General features: G+C 44.3%; 1 protein-coding gene across 1 annotated transcript in view; it reads right to left on the reverse strand.

The window, feature by feature from the left end:
* Positions 1-19,327, reverse strand: part of LOC125881855 (solute carrier organic anion transporter family member 5A1) — a 74,772-nt gene that overhangs the window by 28,594 nt on the left and 26,851 nt on the right. The window contains exon 3 of the mRNA XM_049565253.1: positions 17,542-18,977. Within this exon, the coding sequence (XP_049421210.1) occupies positions 17,542-18,499 (958 nt within the window). The 5' untranslated portion in view covers positions 18,500-18,977. The remainder of the gene's footprint in view (positions 1-17,541; positions 18,978-19,327) is intronic.

Consider the following 19,327-nt stretch of genomic DNA (forward strand, 5'->3'; position numbering starts at 1 on the left):
AAGACTTAAACAAATGATTAATGATAAAAAATTGCTAATAGGTTTTCACTTACTCTTCAATTGACAATTCATTTCAGCCTTAACTGATATTTATTACAGATGATACCATTTTACATTTTGACACCAGTTTGTTTTTTTCAAATGCCACACAACTGGACTTCCCCTCCTTAACTGATAATAACTTCTGCAATAAATGCAAGGAATTCTGGGATACAAAGCACCCAGCTGCTTCCATAGTGTCCCTGGCTGCGAGTGGAATTTCAGCCCTAACAATAAAATGGCGTCTGCAATGCTCCCCCCCATCCACCCTCCTAACCTTTCCTGACCTTCTGTTCTCTTCACCCCTCACCCTTGAGACGCAGCCAGAGCGGCAGCGGATGGAGGAGAACGCAGAGCAATCGGACCTGACGAGAAAGCACATTGCACCTAATGAAGCAGCTCTCCAGTGGCCAAACTCATTACCACAGATTAATGATTTGATTTAATTACGTGGGCAAAATAAAGGACACACTGCCTTGTCAGAACACTGCAGGGTTAAAAGGTTGAGGCTACAACTCAGAAGATGGAGGAATCATCAGTGTTAGACAGACTGCCCTTTTATCATATCCACAAGCTGAAATGAACCTGAACACGACGTGTCTATGTATGTGTTGATGTTTACGTGCTGGCCATTTGCAGTATGTCTCATTTGTTTCCAGATTTGCTTCCTTCTTGTCACTTTCCTGCAATAAGGCTGCAGAGGTATGAGCAAGGCCCTGTCATCCCTCTCCACTCTCTGGCTGGAAACTTAGTTTCAATGAATTATGTAGCACTCCACCTGGCTATTAGCCTACAAAGCTCAGTCAGCCTCCAAACAAGCCTGGGAATGGATGGCAGGCAGCAACACAACGACCTTGGATTTGTATTCAATGCATTACAACGGAGCTGTCTAATCTCAAAAAGATGCAATCACGTTGTTTTCCCAGCATTACTCAAAAGCCGTGTCATGTTGATTTGTGTAACATTATGCTATTCACTCTGACGTAGGATAATGATCAATTTCCACACCTGCTGTGTGACAGAGAAAAAATCTAAATGAGCCGTTCCTCTTAATTTAATAACATCCACTTTGTGTCATACGTCAGCACACACTTCAGATTTCTGATGTACTGCACTGTACAGTCCAGCTCAATGCCCAAAGCTCTTTGGAAAGTGTGGCTGCAGGTGACAGCTGTATGATAGATGATCTATGCGGCTGCTGCTATTTGAAAGAGAACGAAAAGAGAGGGACGCCACTCTATGTATCCCTGTGTTGCAGGGATCAGTTCAGTCATGTGACTTTCCCCCCCGAAAGACAAGAGGAGGAAAAAGACAATGAAATAGGGGGAATGACAGCATTGTCATGGCAACTCGCTGACATAGCAGTGTCTTCTTACAAGTCCTAACCTTACAGTTTTACCCAGAGGGCATGCACGGGGACTGTGGCCTCTCACACACACAGGACAGTGGGACAAACTGCATTAATATGCATGAGTTATCTGGACCAGACCTAAACACATTGTATATCAAAGGAATGTTTTCTGTAAATCCATTTGCTGTGGAGAGCCAGAGTGCTGATCCTCTAATGTTGCAGCGTGTTCTGTACGGAGCGTCTCCAAGCGCACCTTCTATTTTGGTTCATGTATGTGCTGCAGCGTGCAGAAGGGTAGGATAAGGAGTAATATAGATCAGAGGGTGTGCTGAATAAAAAATGCTCTGGTCTCATAGCTCTGAAATCACAGGGACACACGACAACAACAACAACAACAACTCAACAAATTAAAAAAAAGCTTCTGCAGGAAATCATTTTGTTGTCGTAACAGTGCAGAGCAGCACAAGTTTTCTACTGTATTTCTCATTAACTGTCACACCATATCTTCAGATGTGATACAGCAGCATTTGCACTACAATGCATTTCAAGAATAAAACACGAACCACTGAAATGTGTTGAAAACGAAGCTGTGATGCATACAATCGATGAGCTCCAGTAATCCCATGTCTCTCGCATAAAGAGGCAGAATAAAGAGTTACAGCCGACCAGTCAGAGGGGCATGGAGCTGTGTGCGTTCATTCTGTATCAACCTTGTGTCATTTGAATGCGATTTAATGAAAGTAAACACGGTGAAAGGCCGTGCATAATGGCACTGCACTCCAGCAAATAGGAGGCTGCAGATTTATCACCATATCTGTCCTGCTGCCTTCGGAATATCTGCGAGGATTTAATGAAGTGCAGAAGTATTTCATACAGTGTAAAAGCAGCTGTGGACAACAGATATTGTGAGAATTACTATTAATTCAGAGATAATGCAGACTGATTTACCAGTGCTCATGCTTTTACCACATTAAGATTCTTAATTATGGCCTTGGGAGAGAAGCTGTTATTGCATAAATTGTTCCTGCATTGAGCAAAAAAAATAAAAGTCTTTATGTACGAATGCTAAGACCAGTCAGGGAGGAAATGAGATGGAAATCAAGGGAGAGGACGCAAGAGGGTGTGGACAGAAAACGGCCAGGAGAAGTCCGAATAGCAGTAGGTAGTAGAGGTAGTGGAAATGAATAAGAATGAAGCGTGCTAGATAAAACTGTTGCAGTTTAAGCCAAGTCAGACTAAACCGACATAAACCCAACTACACTTGCTACACTTGTCAGATATTCAGACATGGACAGAGAACTACATACAAACAGACATTATATCGGCCTGTTTGAGTGAGACGAGTGATTAGACGGGTGGGACTGGTAACATGGAATGATAATCCACAAAAATAGGCACAGACTGATAGAAGCCAGACAAAAATCGCGCAGCTCCAATATGGCACAAACAGGTCAAGAAGTCATTTCCTGCGCTGTGTTAAGCCGGCAGATAGTGTCTCTGTGATAATAACATGCAGATTTAGCTTTGCGGTGGCACACCAGTTGGTTGAGCCCTACCAGACTGCTCGGGCACCCAAACAGAGGACAGCCTGAGCAGGCATATAAATATGCCACTGCATTTGAGTGCTCAATGTTTAGAAATCCATGCTTTCCTTGACCTGTAAATTGATTTGAAATGGTTCAAAATCATGACATTTAATTGGATTTCAGTGCTGACTAATGTTATATAGCTCAGTAATTTTGGTAACCCTCTATCACAACTAAATTGTGTTTCTAAATTCAATATATTTGAACGCTTGAGATGACTTGCACATAACATTTTTAAGAATGTATCTCACTGTTGGACTACCAGATAGCCTTGAAAGCAGAGAGACACAAGATTGAGGTTTTAATTGCATACTGTTATGAAAACTATAAAACCACAATGGCTGAAATGCTGAGAATAGTGTACGTAACCAGTTCATGCTCATATAATATTAAAAAAGGTACGAGCAGTCAATGAGCGTTCCACACAGCGCTGGCATCCCACAGGCAGAACAGTGGGTGGTAAAAGCTTAAGATAAGTATGAAATGTGGGCAGGATGTGAGGAATATTTTAATGGATCAAGTACAGTAAAGAACTTTGATCCTGGTTTGCAGGCAGCACAGACTGGTACAGACACAGAGTCGAGACTTTATCAGCCAGACACGGCCCTACGAATACCAACATCAAAGCCCTTCCAACTTGGAAATCTGCGTGCAGGCCACCCATCGGGCTTCTGAACCACATTACCTCTGAGCATTACAGTTATAAGCCCCTTAAGCAAAGACATGACTGATCACAAGGTGCCCAAAGGACTTGATCGGAATCTTAACTCTGTTTCTCTCCATCCCTTCCCCCTCGAGTTATTCTCCTGCAAAGCAAACTACGACCCAGTGACCTCTTCTCTCATCTAGAGGCAGGTCATGTGGCAATGTGGCGTGGTGCATGATTGATGCAGCAGAGGTGAGGCACGCAATAAGGGCAGGCGACGATCTGATTCATAAATCTACCGTACACGCTCCACTGGAGGAATTTTCTCATGCCTTTGTCAGGAATTGCATCCTCTCTTTTATTGTGGTTTATACCAAAGCTCCTCGCTGCAGGATAGTAGCGCCCAAATCTGTCATATTGCAAGAAAAGCCCAAACAGCAATAAAACTTTCATGCAAGTTGCTATACTTTCCTTGCAGGGGTCCCCAAGCTCACTTTGCTAAATCAAATATTTAAAAATTGAGAGAGAGAATGGAGGGCTGGTCTTTATTTCTAGCTGCTCCCCTGCTACAGGACGGATGCTACACTACAGTCAGCCAGTGAGGCAACACTTCTGCTAGCCATGATGAACATGGATATTATTAACTGCTTTAACCAATGATTCAGCCAGTCCACAAAGAAAAAGCTGTGGTAGCAATGACCCTCATCGAATGCAACTTAAGTTTCCAGCACGCATGGTTTTCCTGAGGGACCCCAGTACAACTTCTGTGTTCGTCAGACGGGTCATGGATCCTAACTCTGACACCGAGCGACCACTTTCTGCTGATTCTCATGCTGCTGTAAGGCTTCTGGTCTTGCACTAACAGCAAAAGAACACAAATCTGCTGCTGCTGATTGGGGCTGGTGGGAGTAAGGCTGAATGGAAAGAAATCTAGATGAACAAAAATCAGCAAAACTCAACTGGGAACATGGTGATGGAAGAAGAACCCCGCCAGCGATACATATGAGGTCAGTCGTCAGCTGCTCGCTCTGCTGTGCTGCAGTAAAGCGAGTGAGTGGGCCTCTAAATCCATCACTGTCAGATGGACAAACGCTCTGAGACAAAAGATTTGAGGTCTTAGTTTAGAGAACACATTTGGATTCAAACTTACAAACACTCAAGTGTGGTTTCTTATCAAAAACTAGTGTGATTTACATGGAATTAATGTTTTTGTCGGTGACTGGTGTGTCCCAGTTGTTGTTTTGGCACATTTTATTATTAATATTAATAGTGATCAATTCCATTGTATACTGTGGTCTTGGCCTGTATCATAATGGCCAAAATGATAACCATGATTATCTATCCATCCATCCATTTTAATCTGCTTATCCAGGGCCAGGTCATGGGGGCAGCACCCCAGACATCCCTCTCCCCAGCAACGCTTTCCAGCTCCTCCTGGGGGACGCCAAGGCATTCCCAGGCCAGATGAGATATGTAATCCCTCCAGCGTGTTCTGGGGCCTCCTATCGGTGTGACATGCCCAAAACACCTCTAACGGAGGCATCCTAATCAGATGCCCGAACCACCTCAACTGACCCCTTTGGACGCGAAGGAGCAGCGGCTCTACTCCAAGCTCCCTCTGGATGTCAAAGCTCCTTACCCTTGTACTACATTCCTGCTTATTAACAAATCTTTGCATCAATGTACTAATTCAATGCATTTCCTATAGATGTGTATCCACGATGTATTTTTACAGTGGTCATGGTACCATGATGCGCTGCAGCTGGCTGTCATGGATGTCTGAGTTGATGCTAGACAAGGACAGGTATTCAGTGAGGTAACGTCGGCAATGTTTTTCTTCTTGGCATTCATTCAGTGATCGCACTACAGACTGTAGTGTTTTTTCAGGTAGTTTAAAAAGTTAGTTGGGTTGCTTTTCTATGCAGGCATTAGTCACACACACTTGTTGCATATGATTTGTCCTCTCCTAAATCCGAAATGCTCCCCGACAAGAGATGATGACGGTTGGTTTTGCTCATCTGCAGTCCCAACATTCAGGAAAGTTCTTCACAGGATGCTGCTGCAGAGTGCACATATAGTGAACAGCTCTTTAAAAGTGGAGGCTGGCTATTGGTTTAGAAGGTGCTGGAGTTGATATGCAGCAGAGTTTTTTTATGAGCTGGGCACACATTATTTTCATTTTATTGTGGGAAGCCAAAATCGTGATCGTAATCAATGTTAGATTAATTGTGCAGCCCTACATTGGTCTGGGTTGACAGTCGATTCTGATTGGCTGCAGAGTGTCCATTAATTCCTGATTATGTCTGTTCACTGTTCTAAATTAATGCACTGACTACACAGTATCACAATCTTTGTATGTACAAATCTTGATAGAGATTTGGGAACTGACATGGCTGCACATCTAGCTAATCTTGTTGCCAAACATACTGTCAAATCATATTTACTGTGTCAACTGTACGCAATGTTATTGACTTTGAATCCTGATACCATCATGTTGGCTTTCTGGCTCACAGCTGAGCCAAAGGGCTCTATGAGCTGAGGGAACTGGAAATATCATCGCCATCATTGCCAAGTCTAAGGTCCATCCTATTTGCTGGAGTAGTAAACAACGTTGTCATTGCACATGAACCTTATGGAATGGCAGTGATTATTGCAGGAATTAGTCAAACCCTCAGGAGATACACAGGAAACTGAGTTATAGCTTTTGAAAAACTTTAAATTTTAATTGCTAAACACATAAAAATGTAAAAGAATGGTCATAATTTTTTTTCTTTGGCAAGTGACCATAGTATAAGTGGGATAATGCCCTTAGAGGTGCCCATAATGAAGAATTAATAGACTCCACAGAGACAACTGTTCTTCATGCACTTCCTGACAATGGACACCTTATGGGACATTATCCCCAACTTATTTATTGCATCGGGGGCTTGGACCACGTTATACTTGCTTGTAAGTCTGGTATTTTATACACTCCCTTACACTGCATTGGAATAAAACTTTGCTACAGTGCAGACTGAAAGCACCTGTCGCTGACTGATGTGGCTCAATCATGACTATTTATTGTTGTCAGTGAAAGCCTGTGGCAAACAGCACTGTACGCACTCGCATATGTTATTTTATAAACATGAACTACTGAATATTGTTAGTGTGAGTAAATGATGATTCACTTTTGATTTTACCATCATATTAAATTCTGTTTTCACCAGCCCCCAGAAAGGTGTTTCTGTGAATGCTGTGCACAAAGCAAACCTACTTTGTTGTTAGCCATCCATGCTGGCATTATAAAGTGTTATTTATCAGACAGCTGGAAATCTATTTCGCTCACTCTTCCTCACGATCTCCCCTTGTGACAAGCCAATCAAACCAACTCAGTTCTATTTAACTGGCTTACTGATGGGATGTCATTCAAAGGCAGAGCCTGAGAGAAATGTGCTAATTCCTTTGTGCCTCCTCCCTTTCATATGACTTCACTTTCTAATATTTCTCAGAAGTCTTTCACACACTGCCACATTAAGTAAATCCCTTTGCTCTCTACTTAATTGTCTAATCCATCATCCTTTGTGGATTTCCATCCAAATCCATCTTTCTTTGTAACTTTTACCCTCAGTCCCTTTACATAATGAGAGCAAACACACAATTTTAGCTCATCCTCTACTAATTGCTTCTAATGAATGACTTAAAGGGGCATTTTCAACATTTTCTTGCAATGAAAACTCCTCTGTAGACAAGTTTAGGTCAGTATGTACCTTGCAAATGTACAGAACATGCACAGCCAAAGCAACAGGCAGGTACAGAGTCTGCTGTAGTGTGGAGCCTGCTATTTTTTCCACCACTCTCTGGTTGAGCTGTTAGGTCAACAAATTGCTATTCCAGGTTAGGATTAGTCATCAGATTTGTGAGATTAAGAGTGCAAACAAGGTTTATAAAGGCATTCTAGGTGAAATTTGAAACAGTGTGAGTCATTGTGGGGAGGTAGACTGGGCATTTACATCCTCAGTTGAAAGTAACATATGTTATCAGGCCAAATTTGCTTCATTCTCAACCTCTGATTGAAGCTGTACGGCATGCAGCCAATCTGAGAGGACCATTATTAGCGACTGGATGAATGTATCAGCTATCTGTGATTGGCTGAGTACATCACCGACTGTTTTTTGGGGTGCTAATTTAAAGGTCTGCCTCCATAGAACAAGTGAGAGATAGTGCTCAGCGGGCAGCTGGCAAAGCACTCAAAGTGTGCAGATAGGTCTGGCTTTGCAAGACTACTCAGCGACAGAATCTTGTTCGGCAAGCTAATCCTGCAACACAAAGATGCCAGAAAAAACAGCATGTAGAGCCAGTGTATTTTCACTTCTAACTCAGTGAATTAAGGGTTTATTTCGACCAAATAAGAGGTAGTGAAAGACTAACCAAGACAGTTTGGGTGAGTTTTATTTTGTCTTCGTTACATTCAAGTGTGTTTAATGATGTGTTAGGAGAGAAACCTAAATTCAGAAAGTACATATTTGCATCGTTATGTTAAATAAGGAAAACAGATGCACAAATATATTCCTTTCTTGGCATTTTGTGAGTTTATTTTGACTAATCATTTGACTAAAAAAAGCTATGAGAGCTTGGACCTGGATTTTAACATGTTGCCAAACCCTAATCCTTACATTACCTCTTGCCAAAACACACGCACACTGGTGGAGTGCTCCCAAATGTCGCGTCAAACACACCAAGTCTGTCACCACTCTGTGTGTTTGTCCATGCATACATAATGTTCCAGCATTTGAGAGGGTGGCAGATAATCTTTCAGCTGATGAGGGGCCATGAATAGGGCATCTGGGCCGGGGGTATAACCACATTATACTAGCAACCAAGTGTGCGCGAGTGTATGTGTGTGAATCCATTAGAGGAGTGAGTACAGGGCTGAGGTGTTAGTGTGCCACAAGCTTGCACCTGCAGCTTTTCAGCCTCTCTCATTGACAGACATGGCACAGCAATCTGGTCCATGGTGCTTAAGCGGTTGCCCCCCCCCCCCCCGTCTTCAGCCGGCGCCAAGAATTTGGCCAATTCATCAGCGCACCCTCCTCTGTCCAATTCCTGCACCAGCTACTCCCCAAGAGGAAAATAAAGAGGCAAGAATGCTGATTCCAACTCAACTCCACAGCCATCAGCTCGTTCCTTGCCTTCAGGAAACCATAACAACATATCGAATATATAAAGACATATTCTTTATCATACTCACCATCAGCCTTCTTTATGCTTGAATGTGTGTTTTTTGATTCTGTGCCCTGTGTGACTTTCCTTTCCTTGGCAACAGTGAGAAAATTGGTTTTGCTGGTATCTTGAAGGATAAAAGGCTAAAAAACTATATTAATAGCTAAGCTTATGTGATCTTAACCATGAATCTGGAATACTTTGATTACTATTTGAGTGAATATAATTACTGTGGCACAACACGCAGCAGATGGAGTGACTACACAGCACCGCCCTGCTTTCATTCACATCATTTGCTGTTAATGCAGGTAAGAAAAGAACTCAGTACACTGTTCTGCAGCAGAGGTGCCTCCTACACACTGTGACAGAAGTCTGTGGAGTCAGTCTTGACAATGACGGGTCAGACTTCCCTGCAGTGTCTCCGCACAGGCACAGATGTTCAAATACCACTGCATGCTTGCAGGAAAAGCCACGCAACACAAAACCCTGCCTCCTGCAAACACTTGTGCTCACTCCCACCAACCCCCAAAGCCCTAAACCTCACCCCTCCCCATCTGCAGGTGCACACACACACACACACACACACACACACACACACACACACACACACACACACACACACACGCACCCTGCCAGCTCTAAACAGCTGCTCTCTCACCATTTATACCCTGCTACCAACTACTAGGCCCCCCAAAATAAAAAAAAACACACAGCCATGGGGATAGAAGCATGACAAAATTAACATTAGAGCAGCAGGCTTTGGAAAATATTATAAGGTACCTGTGTCTGGCTGTTAAAAGATTCCTACTGTGTACTTTAAATAAACTTTTCTCCCAAACATCCCACAACAATGAGCCAACTCAGTCAGCTAAAACCAGTGGACAACTCTTGTCAAAACACTGTCTCTCCAATGAGCTGTATCGCGGTTACGTGTTAGCCTATTAGCCCGAGTTACATAATGCACAACCAGCTTAACGCTACATTTAGTGGCATAACGGAGCTTGGCAGAGCCGCTACAACAGACAGAAGAATGTGCACGGCGAGATTTGCCCCAGTCTGTACGCCTGTCAGGCTACATTTTTTGGTCTTAGTGCATTATTTTTCAGCATGTCTGTATGTGTCTGAGTGTGCACGTGTGTGTGTGTGTGTGTGTGTGTGTGTGTGTGTGTGTGCGCAGCAATCCCACAGGCTGGGGTTGGAAAACGTTTAGTGTCATGCCATTTATCTCCCTCAGAGTGGGCTCCTGTTCCTCCAGGAGCTTGACACAGATGGGTCGGCTATATGCAGCCAGCACAGTAGAATAGCAGCTTAAGGTCAGAAGGTCAATATGAGGAAAAAAAGGACATCCAGCGTATAAAAATGGAAGGAAATGCTTTAATTTTCTTACCAATGTTGCTTTAGTAAGCAAATCTGTTTGAATGTCTATGTGGAGGTCACCATTTGTCGACATGATCCTAATATTTGTGAATGAAAGCACATTCTTTCCCAAATACCAGAGCTGTTTTTGTGCTCAACATGTTCTTACACTTATGTAAATGCCATTAACACTTCTCCCTCCAGCAGCCCCTCCTCCCTCAGTCTCCATCTACGCAGAACAGGGGTCAAGGAGAACAATAGCTAGTCCACTGCTCCGAGGGCATAACACGAGAACGGAGGAAGATTTTTTCCCCTCCATCTCTGTAGCAAAACAACACTCCTAACAACACCCTAAAGGCTGAATCAACTTGGAGGACGGACTGAGCTGAGCAGATAAGACGCACAAGATTGAAAGAAGAGAGCGTAATTCAGCTTGACATGCATGTACAGGCAGTCTATATGCAACTATTTGATCCAGATAGAATTGACACAGCTCAGATATGTCCAATCCCACAGTAGCTCACTCAGAGTTTCCATCTTTTTAAGAATCCAGTGCTCAATAGCGACAGCACCCTCTGTGTCGATAGCCATCGCAGGACATGCTGTACCCCTGGCAACAGATAAACATCTGGTAATTATTGACAACGACTCATTTCCTGACTGGACACAACACGCAAAGGAAGGGCATGTTTCTCTTCACAATGCTGATAGGCTTAATCAGAGAAAATACACAGAGAGGCTGCAGGTTTTTGAGTGCTTTCAGTCAGCAGAGATGAAACGGCAAAGGACATCTGAAGTGAAGAGGCCTCTTGTTTTTTTGTTACAGGCCGTATAACACTTAAAGGGGATGTGGCAGCTCGGGGGAGATAAGGCAGTATTAAAGCTATCCATCTAGACAAGAAATATAAAAAGGGAGAAAAATGTGCTATTCGCAAGTACAGATGTCACATTAAGATGTGTTATAAATTAAACGTTTCATTTGTGAATGAAGCACTGTAATTTGTTCAAATTGACGGACGCTGTTAAGGCAATCATGTCATCCCCAAGACACTCAATTATGAGTCATGGTTTCGTGGGTGGGGAAGGTAGCGTCTGCGGTCCTGAGGTATTTGTAGCACTGTAGACCAAACACACTAACCACTCAGTCATAAAGTTACCCAGTCTGAAAATCTAAGTGACATTTCATTTTTCAAGCTGCTTTCTAATGTATAGATGTGAATGAGAAGTGACAATCCCCTACTGTGTTTCTGTCCAGTAACAATTAAACCACTTCAAAGCTATTTTGGGGCATTATTTCATTTTAACCCGAGCCAACGAGAGCAAGGGATCAAAGAGGATTTGGGGGGCGGGGGGAACAACATGAACCAAAGAGCCAGCAAGAACAAAGAAAAATTGTCCATTCCTTTCCCGCATACCTTTAAACAAAAGGTTTCTCAGCGTCACTGTGATCCTGAAAACCTCTTATGGCATTTCCCCAGGAACCTTCCCACACTGTCAAAACAACCCGGACACAACGCTGAAAAATGGCCAGAAGTGAGCGGCCAGTGAAACTGAGCAATGACTGCACTACAGTTGATGCGGTAAAGACCCCTGCCTCTGGAAACAAACCGACTCCCACACTTGCCTTATTCTATCACTCCTACTCTTCCTGCGGAATGATTAAAAGACAAATGTCTGTGAGGAGTGCAGGTTGGTGGGGATACAAACAGCAGTGAAGGATTTCGAGGCACAGACAGAGTCATCGGTGGCACAGGATCAGCCTCAGAGGGGTCAGCAGTTCAATGGGGAGTCACAGTAGTAGTAGTAGTAGTAGTAATAGTGGTGGTCAGAGCTGGCAGCCCTGCAAGCTGCAGCTAAAAAGGTCGCCTGCTGCTGAGTAACCCTGAGGGCCTGTGTGGACAACACAACCGAGCGGAGGGAAAGCAAGTAGAGATATTTAAAACCTCCTTGAGGATAAGCCAAGGGGACAGTGATGAAACAGGACCAGCCTTCTTTCTATATGTGTGCCAGCCTCTGACAGGGCCCAAACGTGTACCCTAACTGATTCTGAAATGTGATCTGTCAGCCTGGAGGGGCAGAGACGGAGCGAGCGCCGGGGGGAGGGGAGGTTCTCTAGGGACGTGTGTGTGTGTTTGCTTCTGTCAGTGCACAATCTGCATTTGCTTTGGCTGCTGGGCAGAACAGGACACACAGTTTAATGGAATTGACTTGAGTGAGCACAGAAAAAGGACGTGCCGGGGCCACGGCTGATAATCCTCAACAAAAAATAAAAACACAGGAGGTAATAGTGAACTGTTCATTCCTGCTTTTTCCTCTCTAATCTGGAGGGAGACACACACACAAAACGCACTTCAGGAGAGACACTGAGAGCAACTGTTCTTTCTAAATCTGTCAGAGGGAGAGAGCGGAAAACACACCCCTTGTGCTTATGCGAGCATGTGTGTGTGTCTGTGAGTATCAGAGAGCGCAGACAAGACCAGTGTTCAGGCTGTCTCTGCGGGTGTTAAAGCTCCTCTCTTCCTAAACTGGGCACCACCTCTTCTCCTCCTCTTTAGTAAATAAACACCACTGTGTCAAACTACAGCTATGTCAGATCTCCTTTTATTTTCATGGGAACATCAATAATGCACACACACCAATAACACACACCAGTATGTCCGTTTCAAAGTCATCTGCACTGCAAACTAGTTAATGCAGAGGCAGTGGGACATTGTCAGCCAGTAGGAATCTATTAACCTTATCCTGCGTGTAGACAGGGTGGCTGCGTGTACAGTAGATTTATATGCAAACAGGCTGCAAAGTCTAGACAATAAAAAGAAAAACAGGGAATTAACAAAAGGGCTGTGACAAATTTTGGGTATATTTTCAGTGGACACCTCCTCCAGAGGGTAATGTGGACATGCAGACAGCAATCTAATCAGAGATGACCTCTCCGTTCACCCGACATCAATAACAGCTTCTCAGCATCATTAGCTTGTAAATCACAGAGGTCGTCAGTGAGGCAGGGGTGGAAGGAAAAAAACGCTCCCTCTCATAGCTGGAGGTCACAGTCACTGTCCATGGCTTGTAAGGGATCAACAACTCAATGAGGAGAATCGAGATTATATTGATCATTTAGATCTGTGGGTCACTGTGTAGTCAAATCACATGGAGATGGTGACGGAGACCGGAGGAATCAATCAACAGCAGAGACAGCAAAACAACAACAGAAGCTGATTTGAATACGTTTGTTTCCAGTTTATTACAAATTGTTGCTCAGCTGAACAACAGAAACCTCATCTAATGCAACAAGCCACCTTCACACAAGATGGAGTGGCTCCTCAGAGAGGGGCAAAGACAAACGTTCACCATAGTAACGCCAAGAATGGTATGTTGTAAATCTGTCAGAGCAGAAAGAGAACAGACTGAGGAAAAGAGGCAGAAATGTGCAAACGGCGGCTACTTCCACACTCGAGCTGCCAGTTCTTGTCTTTAAATTCTCTAGGGGAGTACTACAAAACCACAGAATCCTAAACAGAGATCTACAAAGCCAAATAAACAGTTCCCTCGTTTCACCATTTGCTCTCAAAGTACAGTAAAAGAGGTAAAGTTCAGATGCCGTGCCTGTTACATTACCATAGCGACATGGGGCCATAGCTGGGAATTGGGGCGACTGGTCCGAGGGAATGCCTTACTGTGTATGCATGCGTACACAAAGATAACATCCTGACAAAAAAACCACACACTCTCTCTTTCTCTTCCTCCAAGGGCACCAGAAGTACCCCTGAGTGTACACCGCATTGTCCTACTAAAGCGAGCAGCTCCTCCCCTCTGAGCCAGTGTAAATTGAGATGGGGTTTACGTTCATGGGAGAGGGGGGAAAACCATCTCGAGGTAATTTCGGGGGAAGCCTCCTCAAGATATGGGTAGCCTATATCTCCACAAAATTAAGCTAGGAAAATATGAGGATAGCTTGGAGGATTTCTGGGTGAATGGGTTCAGAAGTGTTCCACTTTCCCTTCTTGCTGGGGACTGGGTAGAGGTTAAAAATCTACGTTTCAATGTTGACTCTAACACTTGCCCAACAACATGTTTATTTAGGGTGAAATAAAGAAATATGTCGTCTGAAGGTAGATTTCATCCAAACTAAACATACTGCGTTACTGGAGTGCAAGGTGAAGCGGTATCATGGTACTACTGTAACCAGGGTAGTTAGAAATCGCAAAGGTAAGGTTTTCAACACCGTTAAAAATACAGACACTCCTGTTTCTATTGAGCTCAAAATGGAGAGGCTGTAATGAGAACGTTTTCATGTAGTTCACATTGCGTACCACCAGAGGTCAGTCTGGCGCCACAGCAGCTGAGCTCACTGTAAGTGGTGGGGATAATGCTACAATTGGGGGTGTGCCATATCATCTTATTCACGATTATGCCGGTATAATTTTTAAAACAATATAAAAAATTGTTATCGCGATACTCGCAATATTCCGACTTGTTGACATATTGATGTCATACTGTCAACCACGGCAACAACAAGCATAGCTGGAAGCAAAATTATTGCCGACTCCACAGGGGTTTCAAAAAGAGAAGCAGCTTCAGTAGCGCGGAATAAACGGTGGCGTCCTGAATGTTTTATGAACAGCCCCGGACTTCTCAGACTCTTTTAGTGAGTCACCCCTCACAGGGAACTCATTCAGCGGCTCCTCTGGCAGCAGCACAGCAACTCTCCCTTTCCTCTCTCGCCGTGTGCACGTGTTATGAAGTGACTGAAGAAAAAATTACATATATGTGAATGTGCGATAGTTCTGGTATCATAACAGCCTGTCACAGGTTACAGCGTGATGATTAGAGGAGAAATGGCAGAGCATAAAAGTCCAGGTGGGAAAACAACAAAACTCATTCAGAGTCTGTATTCACAAACTGTGCCTTTAAACAAGCCGTCTGGGCTTCTGGGAAGTTGTGACATCACAAAGATAAAAAGGCAGAAACTGCTGATACCGTTTGGTTACGGTCATTTCCCAGCTGCAAAGATGGTGCAGAGATGCCGGGCGAACAGATGTGGAAGACACGGAAACGCAACCAATCTTAACACGCGGGCTTTTCAAGAAGGAGACTTAAAGAGACAGGCGCTAAAATAGAGCATCTCACACACAGGGTGAATATAGGTATATTCAGACAGATAGTCTGAGAAAAATAAAGTGTTTTTCGAACATTAAAGCATGAAAACATGTTTAAGTCGAAACCTAAAATACAAGTATAAACCTAAAAATGACCATCATATGGGACCTTTAAATCTAATTTTAGAAAAACTGCCGATGCTAGTGGTGTTCAATGAATGACTATGCCTGTTTCATAGGGATGCGTTCTTTGTGTTTATGTTAGGGATATGCTGCTACGTAGGAGTTAAAGAGTCAAAAGGCTGCAGATAGATTACACTGGAGGATCTAATGGTCAGGGGTTTAAAAACACAAAATTAACCACTGCCATGAATATTTGCATATAAACTATGAATTAAAATCTAATAGTGTTTTTGTGAGTATACTAATATTTTCGTACACCCCTACATACTAACATGGCAAGCCAGCACTACCTGGACTTCTTCATCCATGGCTGACTCATGCACCAAATACCAGAACACGCCTCAGAGAATGTCAAAGATAAAGATGTATTCAAAACACCTGAATAATACAAGTGGAGCCCAGTTACCATGGTTATTGTGAGAGTCTGATATACAAATCAAGGACATTTTCTCCACTTCCCCACTCCGTCTGACATGTCAGAACATGTTGCCGTTTTCCCAAACAATGCATTGCTGGAAGACACAGATTATCCCTCTGGGAGTCCTCTGAAAATAACCATCAAGGGCACAGCAGCCGCTTTTGATGGATATCTGTACACAGGGACGTCTTGACTGTGATGACTCAATGGGCCTTAGGAGCTCAGATGCCTTTGCTCTGGTGTACCATGGCGAGGTGAAGGCACAGCAAGTCTCTGTTTTGGGGTTGTTTTCTCCTTGCTTTCCTGCCTGGTTCAATAGCTCTGCTGCATTGGCTCCCTGTGACGCAGGGATCTGATCAATACTGGGACTCGGGGGCAGCGGAGCAGGCAGCGAGAGGACTCGACACAGAATATGCTCCATAGACTGCGTAATGTTTGGATCGGGGGCTGGTGTCATCACTGTGGCTAATGCTCTGCAACAATCTCTGTTGTTTTACATCCACCAAGCATATTGAAACAAGGAGTTAATGAATCAGTCGATGGATCAACTGAAAAGTTAAATCACAAGATCACAAGATAAAGCTGTTTATCAAGCAAAAACACAAACATTCAGAGGATAATTTTGCAGATTAATCCATAATATAAATCAACAGATAAACTGATGACAGTAATCATTAGTTGCAGCCCTACACACAGGTCAGTGGGACAATGACCATCTGTGTAAAGACACTGCACCAGATTGAGGGGTGCCCCATGTCCCAATAACCCAACTACAGTGGGGACACACAGGAGGATTACTTCTGCAACCATGACCTTCTCTATGAGCTCTGCGGAGTATGTGTGTGCATGTACAGGCCATCACAGCCAGCACAGCCCCAGCATACCAGATAAATTACAGGATACCTGTGAAGAAACGTACAGATGATTTGTGAAGGAATACAATCTGCTCACACTTAAACACACCAGAAACCAGTCCTTTCTGGCTAAACATGAGAGCATGCTGCTTTACTGCTGCCAGCCTGCGCGCACACACACACAAGCCTGAGGACACAGCAGTATTACCATGCACACGCGCACACACACACACACACACACAGTGCAGGACCATTAATCATAAGCAACCCAGTTCTGCTTCTTGCACCACACTCCTCTCATGCGCTTCTGGCCCAAGGTTGACTTTGCAGTCTCTGTATTTACCTCAGTGTGGTGCAGAGGTTGCATGCCGTGGAGATTAAATCAAAAGGACAGAGGGCTGGGGGGGTTGATGAGTGCATTTTTTAACTCTGCGGGCATACATGCATGCACATACCCTCCCGGTAAACATCGTAAGACCAGACCAGTTAAAAGCTGTCTTTTAAATCTATCAAAATGCAAACATCTGATGCATTTATAGTGGGAATGAAATCAGCAGGGATAATTGACACTAACTGTGCTACAGACCAGTAACTGTATAGCCCAAGGGCACTGCATCCTTCAAGTTACACACATAAGAGCTGCACAGTTTGTACTGTGGAGCAAAACTAGTGAAACTGCTCAAGTCTGAGAAGCAGCCTGTCTTCTATTTATCCAAATAAATTCAGCAAGTCTGGAATGTTTTTGTGATGTAACATTGTTCCTCCACGTTTTATAAATGTCAGGGAAACAAAATGTATGACAGGATGTCTTACCCAGGTAGAGAGATGCATTTTCTTTCTTCACATTGTCGTCCAGGTAGGTGGGCCCCAGGGTGTAGATTGGCGTGGACCCCATGCCCACAAGTATCTGGGCACAGATGAACAGAGTCACATACAGGTTGTGCTCATTGCCCTCCTGGTCGCGAGGGCACGATGCCACGTCAAGCTCACGCCCACTGCTGTTGCCACTCAAACAGAGGCCTTCACGCCCCGTTGATGAGTTCATCTCCTGAATCTGGTATGGTGGTGAGATGAAGTGGGGCAGGGAAAACAATGCTGCCCCCACAGCGATGACCACACCACCTACAGCCAGCCAGCGCGGCCTCTGACCTCTGCCCCCAAAGTAGGAGATGAAGACCACCACCAGCAGGCTGCCGATGTCGAAACAGCTGACCAGCAGGCCAGACTCAGAGCTGCGCAGACTGTAACGCTTCTCAATGGTGGTGATGACACTGCTCAGGTAGCCCGAAACCATCAGGGACTGAATGAAGGTCAGGTAGCACATGCAGAACAGGAAGCAGCGAGAGTCTCTTAGGATGACCCGCACATACTTCCTGGCTGGGATGCGGATAAGGCGGGTGAGAGAGAAACCAAGTTTTTTACCCCCCGAACCTGCAGCCCTGTGGCCCTCCACAGGTAATGAGCTGCTGAGCCCCACCATGCTGGAGGCAGAGGGGGAGAAGTCTGTCCTGGAGGAGGGAGTCTCTGCCTGGCTTGAGTCTGGGGTTTTTGCCTGGAGCTCGTTGCCCTCCTCCACCCCCACACAGGTGTGGGTGGTGTTGACCAGCCGAGTCTCCGCAGACTTGCGATCCGGCTGACAGGGTCCATTCAGGATGGGTAAGCTTTTGGACTTGAAGCAAGTCTCTGGGTCCATGTACTGGTCCTGGAGCTCACGGATCTCCAGAGACTCAGACAGGTCACTCCCCGTCTCATCGTTGTCCGATGAAGTCATGTCGCAGCTGGAGATGTGTCTCCTTTCTGTGCTGAAGAGTCGGTCAGTAACTAGTGCCACATGAGGGCAAAGTGGAGCTGCTGCTGGAGAAAAGACTCTGCCCTGCCAGTGGGACTGGGTCGGACTGAACCCCTCTGGTTATGTGCATGTTTTGTTCCACATAGCCATTCACAGCAGCTCCTCTCTGTCACCTTAGCTCCAAAATATTCTTACAAGCCACTGGCTACTGGTGACATCATGACTGAACACAGTTGAACATCACTTCCCTAACACTTCACAATATTGTCTAAGGTGTGAACTGTTTTTAATAAATAGTTTCTAATAATAAAAAAGAAACATACAAATAACAAAAAGGTGATGTCTTTACAGTACTCCCCTAATTTATAACCCCTTGTAGGTGTTGCTTTTATGGCTCTTTGTTAGATAGCTGGATTCATAGGGGCTTTTTGTTTCCTTTGTCCCATAGCTGTGCAGCATCCTACACAAAAAAGATAAAAACATGAAATTAAAATATTAACAAATATCAAAAAATGGCTGATAAATCAAAAACAGACACATTTGCATACAAACAAAACGTCAAAAATATAACCCCATTCACTTCTGGCATTCTGGCAATACGTCCACCCTGGATTAAACCGGTCACTTCACATCGCTTAATTGCTTAAAACGAGAAAATATCCCCCCCAAAATAAAAAATAACCTCCAGGAACAAACAACCGCATCGGTGCCAAACTGTCGCAGCGGGTAAGGCTCAATAACAGCCAGCTTTCCTTTGTCAAAACGAGAAATATACCTAGAGAACAAAAGACCACGCTGTCCACAAACGTC

The sequence above is a fragment of the Epinephelus fuscoguttatus genome, linkage group LG21, assembly GCF_011397635.1.
Source record: "Epinephelus fuscoguttatus linkage group LG21, E.fuscoguttatus.final_Chr_v1".
Classification (NCBI taxonomy): domain Eukaryota; kingdom Metazoa; phylum Chordata; class Actinopteri; order Perciformes; family Serranidae; genus Epinephelus; species Epinephelus fuscoguttatus.